Below are 12189 nucleotides of genomic sequence, written 5' to 3'. Positions count from 1 at the left end.
AAATTTAAGTAACAGAATCGTTTGATTTGATCTTCATTCATATTTATTTCAGATAAGTGTATGTAGTTGTAGTTTATGTAATTGTAAGTTCATTATTTTAATTCTTTTATGATTTAGTATATTCATTCACTTAACTGTTTAGAATTTATTTTTATCCAAACTACAAACTGTTTAACCAACCTCCCCCTCAATTTAAATGAAAGAAAGCTCAGGATCCCTTTTAGGAAGTGGATTTGAGATCAGCGTTCTTTTAACCAGGTGAAAGCACATAATTGATCGATGACTGTGCATTCATTAGTTTAAATATATATTGCATCAAAAACTGCTTTTCCACAAGAGATTAATTAGCCTCCCATGAAAAGATTAGACTGGTGGTTTACATAGATGTATATTTCCAGTGGATGCACTTCCATTGATAAAGTTATTCCTTTATTATGTCACTTGTAAGGACATGAGTGTAATTACTCTGTACAGTTTGTTTATGAATATTTAATTTACAAATAAAAAATAGAATTTTGTAGATCTGATTATTTCGTTACAGAGGTTGTCTTAAATAACATAAACTTGTTTTTTGTCATAGTTTAAATAAATTAGAATTATTGTAATGAAATGAAAAATCTCTCGGTTTAAATCAAAGTGCTTTATAAATGAATATTTAAAGAAGTTATTCTTGACATAAAATATTTTAATTATTTACTTTGTAGAGAAATGAGTTGAGACAGGTCATGAACTAAAGGTTGTAGAGGATTTCATTTTACCTAAATGTTAGTCCTATAACTTTAGTAATTGTAAGCAAACTTGCATGATTGCATTCAGTTTGTTTTTTGAGTACAACTATACCTGAATGGTGTAATCATAATCAGAAATGAAACATTCTGTACAAGAGATAGTAGGAAAAGGAAAGAGTAGAATGATTTCCTGTTGCCTTTAAATACTGAACATTATTGAAATTAAGATGATATTCAGTCTGACAATTGATGTCATCTTCACTTTGTATACCAATGGAATTTGGTAGTATACCAACTGGTAACTCTTTCCAATTAAACTACTTTATATGCGTTACATTATGGCAGAAACTATTGTATAAAGCAAAACGTTAACACATTTCCTTCTGTTATAAAGCAATGCTTTTGCTTTGTAAGGGATTGTTGACTAAGGTTCATTAAGGTCATTAGTTCAAAAGGCAATTTTTTATTTAAGAAAACTGCAAGTATTTAAGGCTTGGAAGTTAAATATCAAGCAGATGATTAAAATAATAAAAAACCATAAGTAAAAAGTTATAAATGTAAAAACTAATTTGCAATACAAAATATTAAACAGCATTTTATGTAATAATTAAATATATTACTACTATAAAAGGAATATACTGATAATCTGACTTCTGTAAAAGAAATTCAATATAGCTGATCCATGATGCAGGAATTAAGACCATAAAATGTATTAAAATTGATAAAATACATTATTATTTCTATATAGTTTTAAGTGAGATGGATGTGTGGAGAATTCTGTGATGGATCTACAGTGTGGGAGGATGTAGGCATTGACCTTGCTCCTGAATAGACCGGAGAGCAGAGAGAAATAGGGTGTTTTCATTGCAGGCTTATTAAATTTTGAATCTGTTTCTTGATTAAGTATATCAGGAGGACTTGAGTTAATTGAATTGTAGGACAAAATTGTCATTGTTGTGATCAACAATTACGTTGTTGGTATGAGGGTAGTATTTTTAGTGTTTAAAGACTCAATCAAGTAATGATCTGAGTGCTTAATCTAATTGAAATTAGATGTAGGAAGTTTTTTGTGTGAAACCTTCGGTGTTAGAGGAAGGATCAAGCTTCTGCAAATCAGTTCATTTGATAGCTGATGGTTAATTATTTATGAATAAGAAAATCCATCAGATACAGTTCAATAAAAAATAATAACACTCACCTCTCTGTCTAGCATTTTTAGAGCTATAATTCCATCATCAGCAGACAATTCTTATAAAATACACATAATTATAAATAAAATATGTAGTTAAAAATAAAATTCTTTTTTTAAAAACCCAAACAGTTAAAATTTTTAACGGATTCTTTATCTTAACCATTATGGATTAGGAAGTATGACAATAGTATGTACATACTAACGATTTTAAAATTTTAATTATAAGTTTTTTTAAAAAAACTATATTTTTAAATGTACATTATTTATAATAATTATATGTTTTTTTTTGTAATCTGGTCTGCTATTGACAGGAGTTAAACTCTGAAAGCACTACATACAGTTGTTACCTTTGAGTGTTTTTAACCTTTTATTGAATGTATCTGTTGTCATTAAATATCTATTTGTTAATAATATATATATATACGAGGTGTGTTCAAAAAGTAACAAGAATTTTGAAATTTCAAAATTGTGGGTTGTATTAGTTCAATTCTCGGGATTCTTTTGTTGTTGTATTGGTAAACATGTCTGAAAAGTATCTGTACATTTTTAACCATATTGGATGTTTAGTCTGTTGTCAGCTATCGAAAGTACAACGTATGTTTTGGTATGATTGGCAGTTTTTTATTTGTATAAATGGGTCAGAGAATCTGTATTAAATTGTGCTGTAAGAATGGAATAAAGTGTAGCGATGCTTTAAAAATGTTAAATATTGCTTTTGGTGAGTCTGCTATGAGTAAAGCAAGGGTTTACAAGTGATATAAGTGTTTCTAAGAAGGTCATGAAGACGTTGAAGATGAGCTCCCTGGACGCCCCAGCACATCAACAACCGATGAAAAGTGGAAAAAATAAAAGAAATGATTATGAATGATCACAATCAGAGAAGTCACTGATGATATTGGGATATCAATTGGCTCATGCCATGAAATTTTTTCAGATGTTTTGGGTATGAAATGTGTGGCAGCAAAATTTGTTCCAAAATATTGAATTTCAAACAAAAACAGCAGCAAATGGAAGTTGCTCAGGACTCGCTAAATGAAGTCAATAACGATGCAGAACTACTGAAAGTAGTAGGCAAGTCATAACAGGTGATGAAACATGGGTTTATGGATATGATGTTGAAACTAAGGCTCAATCGTCCCATTGGAGGCATTCTGGATCACCAAGACTGAAAGAAATCTCTGACAAGTATGGTCGAATGTGAAGGTTATGATCATCATGTTCTTCGATTTTAACGGCATAGTGCATCATGAGTTCTTGTCACAAGGTCAAACAGTCAATAAGGAATATTACCTACAAGTTCAATGCTGATTGTGTAAAGCAATTCGAAAAAACAGCCACATTTGTGACAAAACAATTCATGTCTTTTGCACCACAATAATGCGCCTGCTTACACTTCATTAATTATTCATTAATTTTTAGCAAATAGCAACACTGAAATGACACCACAGTCGTCATATTTGCCAGACATGGCCCCGCATGACTTTTTTCTATTCCAAAAAATAAAGAGAACCTTAAAGAGCCGTTGTTTTACATCATAGATGAGATTAAAGGCAAAATAGCTGAAAGAACTAAACACTATTCCAAAGATAGAGTTCCAGATGTGTTTCGGGGATTGGAAAAAGCACAGGCATAAGTGTATATCTAATGGGTACTATTTTGAAGAGGATAACAACATTAATGTAGACAAATAAATAAAATTCTTTCCAAAAAACAAAAGTTCTCATTACTTTTTGAACACACCTTGTGTGTGTATATATATACTAGTAGTCAGCAATTTTATTTTCTTAAATATGTTATTTCAGATAGTTACATTTATAATAATTTTATTTTTAATTTCTGCCTGAGCTCCATGTATTGTATGTAAAATATCCAGGTGGTATTAAATTTTATGCCATATATCTTAGAGCACTTTGGCAGTTATTCCTCAATTGATGTCACACTGATTTGACTTTTTAGTTCATCACAAATCGTAGTTTCATATACAATGTCTTTGACAACTCCTGAAAAGGGAAATCCAAGGAAACTAGGAAATTGGTCCTCCCTGGTGAATCCATTGTCCAGGATTTTTTCCTACAAGTAGTCTCAAACAATTAAATCCAAGTGTGGAGATGTGCTACCTTCTGGAAGAAAGCTTTTGGTTTTGCTGACTGTAGGTTGGTAATGCATAATTCTTAACATGTTGAGAATTGTAGCTCTAGTCATTGTACATACAGTAAAGAAGAATGGTCTAATTACTTCATACAGACATGAATACCACTTTCTAACTTTTGGGCTATCTTATTTTTCTCAAACTCTGGAGAGTTTTCTATACTCCAAATACTCAAAATAGTTTTCTATACTATTTTGGCAATATTATGAGAAGTGTGGGAATGGTGCTTCATCAAAGAAGATTATGTTTTTATGAAAGTGTAGTCTTAGTTGATTTCATTAATGATGCGCTAGGCAAAATAATAACAGTGTACAATCATCAGTGTCTATTGCATCTAACAACAGAATTTAGTGCACATGAAGTTTTAATACCTTATGCAAAGACTTTGTAACTATCAATCATGGTATTCCCAACTCCAAAGTCACACAATGAGTTGATTTACCCAAGCTTCTCTAACTTGAACAAAAATACCTTGATATTTTTGGACTGGCTCCTCTTTCATCACGTTTCCTATGTTTGACAATTCCTGTATCTGTAATTTGAAACTAACTTGTTTGGAATCCTTATCCTGATTGTATTCTAATAGAAAACAAATTTGTTTTCATGAAACCTGTACAATAGCCACTTTGGTAGTCAGATTACATTATTCGGCACCGTGGTGATTATGTTTAGTCAAGGCTATCACAAACTTGTGCAACTGCTCTTATAATCTTAAGCAAAATAGAGGTGGTTGTGTTTGTTTGGTCTTTATTTTATTCATCTGTAAAATGCCCTTGATAATTTGTAACTATTCAGTATCATTATTATTATATGATCTATTTGCGAGTGCTATGTAAATAATCCTGCCAACTGTGAAGCTTAAATTGTAGTTTGGTTCTTTAGAACATGAAATAGTTCTACTACAAAAATTCAAGTGTGTAGAAAGTTTAACCGGACTTATGAGTGAATGAAGAAGTTGTTTGAGTGTTGTATCAATTATTATGAGAAGGGAAAAACAAATACCCGTGACACGTCTGAAAACTTACTTCTATTTTCTGAATGTTAAAACAGAACTTACTCATTAAATTTCTTTAATTGTGGAATTACTTTCAATGCAATATATACATAGAATTGTAAAAAAAGCCTTAAGATATGAACAGTTTTACTGGAAAATCTTCAATTAACTATTATATCCCTGAGCTCACTATAGATGAGTTTTCTTCTGCATTTTAAACAATGGCTTGCATTGCAGAATTTTAAAAATGTTCAAAAAACATAAATCACTGACAGCTGAATTTGTTGAGAGCAGAACAAAGTTGAGGATGAAGGCATATAAATAATTAATTAATGAAGGCATATAATAATAATGTCAAAATGGAAAAATAATGTACAATTTTTTTCTGTAAAACATCCACATACAAATAGGCCAAACTCAATGACAAAGCTTTCAAGGTTGTGTAAACGTTTTTTATGTATGCTTAGATTAATGAATGAAAACTGAACACAAAGCTTTAAAAAAATAAATCATTCCTATAAAATTCACCTGCTAAAAGCATTATCACAGGACAAATTTAGTGCAGTGTATATATTTTGATTTAATGCAGACTATTTATGCGGTACATTTAACATTACTTATTTTTTATAGTATTTATTTTAATAAAAATTATAATTTTCATAAAATACTTCTTTTTTTTTTTGCCAAATGTGTAGTTGTGTTTGTTAGAGACAATTTGAGATCAAGTTTAATTTATTTTTTGTAAATAAATGATTTAATCTTACTTCATTTCCTACAATAACTGAGGTTTCTTTAAGCAATAAATATTAAAACTTAAAAAATAAATATTAATTAAATAATTAATCAGTATGAAAGTGCCAACTCCCACAATCAAACTCAAGATCAGGTGATCAAGAAGACAACATTCCAACCATTACACCTACTTCTGGCATTATTTTGCAGTGTGTGTTTATAGTTAATTGTTAAGTTAAAGTATAAAACTGTATTTACTTTTATTGTTTTCACAACTTAACAAAGAAATGTTAAGTAATAATTTATCATTGTTAAAATGTTAAAAAAGAGATTGTAGTATGTTTTATCAGATTATTACTTTTCTAACTTCATTTAAAATTGAAGTAGATTATATTGGTCTCAAACACTTGACCATTCACAATTCTGTGCAATGGCAAGATAATAAACTAGTTTTGACAGTTGTTAATTAATGTAATCTGTTCTTCAGAACTCAAGATAGACTATTAAACTTTATTTTAATTGATTTTCTTGGTTGAAGTATGAAATGAATGCCTTTTTTAGAGCTATTTGAAAATAAACTGTAAGTTATTGTATGATTTATTTGTTAAAATTATCAACACATTTAAGTTCAAATTATTTAATTCTTAAATAACTCTACGTTAATACAGCCACCCCTTTAAATCTTCTAGAATGATCTGTTTAGAAATAATGTTAAATTTTGAGATTTTAAATGAAAATCACTATATAATTAACCCACATTAGGGCCAGTATCATTATTTAATGCACAGAAGATAACAAAACATGGTGGGTGTTAAGAGATAAATAATATCATTATAAATTTATACAGTTTCTAGATATTGAAAACTTTGTCATTCATTTATTTAACATTTTTGCATATGTTACACTATGTATAATGTACAAAGGCATTGACAGATGTATGATATTATAATCACATTCTTTGTACATCATATTCATAGAAGATTAAAAAGAGAAATATAATTGAATAAATTCAATTTTGAAGTTCACATAAAATACAGGTTTTTCAAAAAAATGCATACTTATAAATATTTAAATGTTCCATACGTCTTCAAAATTGCTTTGTGGAAGACTATTTTTATAAAAAGATTAATAGAAATTACTGCTTGCTTTCTAAGTGGTATTTTTCCTTGAAGTAACTGATTTTTTGTTTAAGGCAATGATGCAGTCTTATTCTTAGTGCTAATGCATTGGTATTGGTGTTACGTATCTTAAAGTCTGGAAATCTATGTAGCATTTGAATAAATTGTACATTTCATCCTTGTTTTAATAGATTTAATATTGTTTTTATATTTAATGTGCTAATAAATTTTTGTATTGGTATATGTTGAGTTCATAACTAGCATGCTGTGTGTAAAATTTGCAACACTAAACTTAACGAAAATAATCTGTGCCATAATCAAAACAAGTAATAAGAGTAGAAGACAAAGTAAAGCAGAAAATATAAAAAGCAGTGAGATTAGCATCTAATCCATTTATATACATCGATGGTTTAGATTTATGAAAACGTCCCATTGCTTATCACTTGAATATAAAGAAGTATTAAATGTAATATATGTTTTGCTGGTGAAAGAAATTTAATTTGAAAATGAAAGTATGAAATAAAAAGGTCTTAAGACGAAAAGTTGAGAGAGAATAATCTTGAAAAGGCAAAGATTTGTAGGCTGCATCAAGGTCCAAGTTTATTTAATTTGGTCATTAAGGATGTGTAAGAAGAAAAAACTAGAGAAAAACAAGGCTTGTATAAAATAAATAAATGTAGGATGTAGTATAATAATGCTGATTACAATTAAACATTTTTTTTCCTTTTATGAAAATTTAAGTCGATTTGATTCAAAACAATAAAAAAAAATAATATATTAAAATAAATAAAATTACATAATTTTAATACGTAACGGTAAATTTATTGAAAAAATTTAAAATTTCCAGATTGGGAATTTTGTTTGGAAGTTGTCTATTTGTGATACGAAGGATTGCATGCTACAAAGGGTAAAGATTAAAGACGTAGAGTTTTGTGGCAAGGATATCTGTATTAGCACGTTGCTATGTTTACGAAAGAGTGCTGTGTTTCTGGTGTTGTAGGTATTTTCAATACTACTGAGGTCTCATTATTCTAAGGTAACAGTTCGTGTGATACAAGTTTGCATTTTTTTATTTTGGTCATTGTTTTAACTATACGTTGTAAACATTGCATTATACCTCTTCTAACCTTAAAAGTTACTATGTTTAAATTTAAGTAATGGAATTTTTGACTTTTACTTTCGCATACACACTGCAAATTTATTTACTCTTTATGTTAATTTTAAACTAAAAGTAATGAGATACTGCATGTGTCCTAGTGTTAAAATTATAGTTTCATGTGTTTTGTACAGAGCAAACGTAGAACCTTTTTTTTTCGCCATTTAACGTAAAGTAGAATGGATTTAGTTTGGTCAGGTATGGAAATCGAGAGTTACAGCGTTCAAGTCCTAGTAAAGCCAGTTATTTTTACATGGATTTGAATACTAGATCGTGGATACCGGTGTCCTTTGGTGGTTGGGTTTCAATTAACCACACATCTCAGGAACGGTCGAACTGAGAATGTACAAGACTACACTTCATTTACACTCATACATATCATCCTCATTCATCCTCTGAAGAATTATCTAAACGGTAGTTACCGGAGGCTAAACAGGAAAAAGAAAAAGAAAGTTTGGTCAGGTAAATTTAGCTATTCATTCATAATTGTTGAAAGGCTACAAATGCAATTCCATGCCAGAAACTAGAATGCAGTTGTACAAAAGTCTAGGCTAGAAGAAAGAATATGTGTATTAATATAGATTTCTTTAGAGTGGTTTTAAAGCTACTAAAGTGCATGCTTTCATCTGAACCCTATTTACTGTAGTATACAAAGTTAATTATTTAATATAATATATCAAATTTTATCATAGGTTGAAACTATAATTTTTTTACTGCTGGTGTTTTTCAGGAAATGATAACCTGATAAAAATTAGTTAAGTTTCTAAATATATAAAATGTGTCTCCAGAAGATGGTTTTGAAGCTGTTGTGCAGATTTTAAGCAGTTGTGTAGTATCATTGTTGTTGATTTTTTCCATTGTGAAATAGGAAACTTGCAATGTGTTATTATTTTTGTTTCTGTTGATTGATTTTAATATGTTGTTTGTCAAATTAGAGAAATTTTGGTATTGTTTGACCATGTTAAGTTTGTTTATAAGATATGCATATTTTGATTAATATTATTGTTTTTATATCCCTTTTCTTTAGGACAAATAGTTAATTCTGTTTTTATGTGTTTTACTTGCTTATTTTCTTTGAATCTGTGGTTGAATTTGAGTTTAGTTTGCTCATATAATGTTTGATAGTCACTGCAGTTTAATTTTTCATGCTAAAGCATTGTGTTTAAATGTGTGTAGTTTTTGATTTTGAAAGTTTCAGAAATTTTCAACAGTTCTGTATGGGTTAGATAATATACAAATATAATTTGGTATGCTTTTAATTTTGTATTAGCGTAGGTATGTAGTATTCATTAATATGTATTAGATTTTAATTTTGTTTAGATTTTTGTTGAATTATTGGTTGATTTTCAATATGATTAAGACAATGCAACAGCATGTGTTTAATATTAATAGGTGTTTTTGGTGATATGTCATAAAGTCTATAAGAGTTTCAGTTGTACTGGAAGGTGTAACACTTAGGTCTTATTATTTCTACTGAGTTATTATTTTTTCATTGGCTTTCTGCAGTAAACTGTCAATTGAGGGAGTTGTGTGAGATGTCTGTGAGGATTGTTTGGTTTGCCATTGACTGTGTTGCCATGAGTATATATGATAGTATATATTGTCTGAATTTTCCCATCTTTACACATTTGTTTTTTAGTGCGTTGAAATAAATTTGTATTGCAAGACACTAGAAATGAGAGATTCTATCAGTAGGCCGGGTTTAGTGTATTATTATGAGTATATATTATTTTTCTGTTTAGCATCTGTTAATTTGTTTCTGTTTAACACCTCAAAATACTTTTTCTGAATATTCTATTCTATGTAATGAATTTAACAATCAACTTTTTCTTTGGTATTAAGTTCTATTTTTAATGGATTTATTTGATAGTACAAATTTTTTGTGTGTGTTCATGGAAGCATATGTATATGGTTGATTTTATATGTATAGTCTGAAAAAATATTACCGATGTTGTGCCACATGAGCTTGAGTATTTTAACAATATATTTCTTAAAATATTAATGTTATTTAATTTGTTGCAGGAAAATAACCTTATGCAGAATGAAAATAAGAAATAATATTAATGATGGGAAAGGTAAAAAATGTTTAAAACATACTAAAACTGTGAAACATTTTATTACAAAATTCAAAAATTAAATTACAGACTAAAAAATTGTTTAGTTTACAACATCAAATTTTAAATGTTTTAAGGAAAGCTGATAAATTTAAATTGAAAGAAAAGAAATCTTTAAAAAAAGAAAATTATTTAATGATGATACACAAGCACTCAAAAAGTTGAAACAATCCAATTTAGAAAATTTTAAGAGTAATGTATTAGAAAGTGATAATTCTAAAAATGTTAATATTATTGTAGAAACAAGTGAACATTTTCATAATAGTTATGATACGGCAAATGTGACTAATTGTCAGAATGAAGTAAACCGTAAGAAGAAGCATAAACATAAAGTATGTGGCAAAACTAAAAATGAATCGCAACAAAAATTTTCTTCAAACAAAAATATGGAAGATGGAATAAATCTTCCATGTTCATCTTCCGATTTATTGCAGCCTTCTGTGTCAAAATTAAGTATTAATAAAAATGAATTAACAGGTTTTTCATATAATTGTGATGAAGCCAGTAATGAAGATAACTGTATTAATGAACACAATGATACTTATAATAAGGAACGTGAACAATTATTTAATAATAAAAATAGTGGTAAAACCATGTTTTACTGTCATTAATGCATCCATTTTCATTATATCTAATCGGTGTGCTTGAAATAGAAGTGTTGGTTGGAAGTATCAATGTACTTGGTTATACTATTGATAGATTATCTGGAAAACAGATATTGTACTCGCCTAGAGGTGTTGGTCATTTGTGCATTACAACAAAAGAAAAAGAGGAATTAGATGATATTTCTTTACAACATATATTAGGATTTGGAATATCTGAAGAAAAAGTTAATAGTATAACTACAAAATTTAATAATAATAATAATAATAATAATTTAATTTTGTTATGCTGATTTTAAATAAGGAAAGAGGTGATATTTCCTCAATAATTTGGCCAAAGTTTGTCGAAAGATATTCAGAACAGATTTTATTACCATCATTATATTCAGGAAATGAAATTGAGAATGTGTTACAGAGTGCATTCCAGGTACACTCACAAAATACTAAATTGTATCGTGAAATGCTAGAATGGAACAATATTCTAACTCATGTGAAAGGAGGTATGTAATTATTAAGTTAATTTTCTGTTTATTTTTATGAAGATTGTAATCTTGAAATTTATCATTACTGGTGACTGTAGTAAATTTTTTTAACTTGAAAACTTCTTTTCAGTTTTTTAAAATTACTGTTTTTTTTATATAATGTAAAACCTTAAAAAAGAGGAAACCATTGAAATGCAAGAAACATTTTCTGCATTAAAAAAATTTGATGGTTATTACTTTTAATGGGGACTCTTTTGTATAGATGGGACTGTAAATATATGTCACCGAAGTTTTATCAATTTATTTGTTGAAAGCACTTATTAAATTATCTGATTTATACTTTCAGCCAAGAATTTTGACTTCAATTACCTGAAAAATGACCCAGCTTTTTCATAAGTATACTTTTCTTTATATTGTATCTTTGACCGGTGAGAATATTTTGCTTTTCCATTCTACTAATGTCATTGGCTTTGCTGCAAAATTGATGTTATATTTTGCTTTACTTTTTAAGTATTCAATTCTTAAAAATTTGAATAATTTTTTTACCATTTTTCCAGCTTTGATTTATTTTCACATTTATATTTACTACATTTTTATTTTAATTGTTACATGTTTGTGTTTTAAAACAGTGATATTTTAAAGTGATATAAAATTTGGTGTGCTGTATGTAATTCTATATTATATTTTACTCGTAATTAGTGTTTTATACTTGATATAAAATTTTACTTTTAAAATTTTACTTGATATAAAAAACATTTAAACCTTTGAAACAACTAATACAGTGTGTGAGCAACTTAAAACCGATCTGAGCCAGCTTGAACTGCAGTTATTTGAGGATCACCTTTAATGCTCTTAATACCACCATTACTGATTGTATATAAATAGCCTTATTCGATTGAGGAAAGGGTTGCTGTTGTGGAAG

The 12189-nt window shown here is 28.4% G+C and overlaps 1 protein-coding gene across 7 annotated transcripts in view; it reads left to right on the top strand.

Annotated features, from left to right (window-relative positions):
- The window catches only part of LOC142327440 (polynucleotide 5'-hydroxyl-kinase NOL9-like), a 45691-nt gene that overhangs the window by 5875 nt on the left and 27627 nt on the right, over window positions 1–12189 (top strand). For 5 of the 7 annotated variants that reach the window (XM_075370523.1, XM_075370521.1, XM_075370522.1 and 2 more), the window contains one exon: window positions 10092–11285. In XM_075370523.1, the coding sequence (XP_075226638.1) occupies window positions 11072–11285 (214 nt within the window). In that variant the 5' untranslated portion in view covers window positions 10092–11071. Of the gene's footprint in view, window positions 1–7760; window positions 7950–10091; window positions 11286–12189 lie in introns of all 7 variants that reach the window. The other 2 variants (XM_075370519.1, XM_075370520.1) reach the window with 1 other exon arrangement.

Source organism: Lycorma delicatula, chromosome 7 (assembly GCF_047948215.1).
Source record: "Lycorma delicatula isolate Av1 chromosome 7, ASM4794821v1, whole genome shotgun sequence".
NCBI classification, from domain to species: Eukaryota; Metazoa; Arthropoda; class Insecta; order Hemiptera; family Fulgoridae; genus Lycorma; species Lycorma delicatula.
This window is presented reverse-complemented; position numbering and strand designations above follow the sequence as displayed.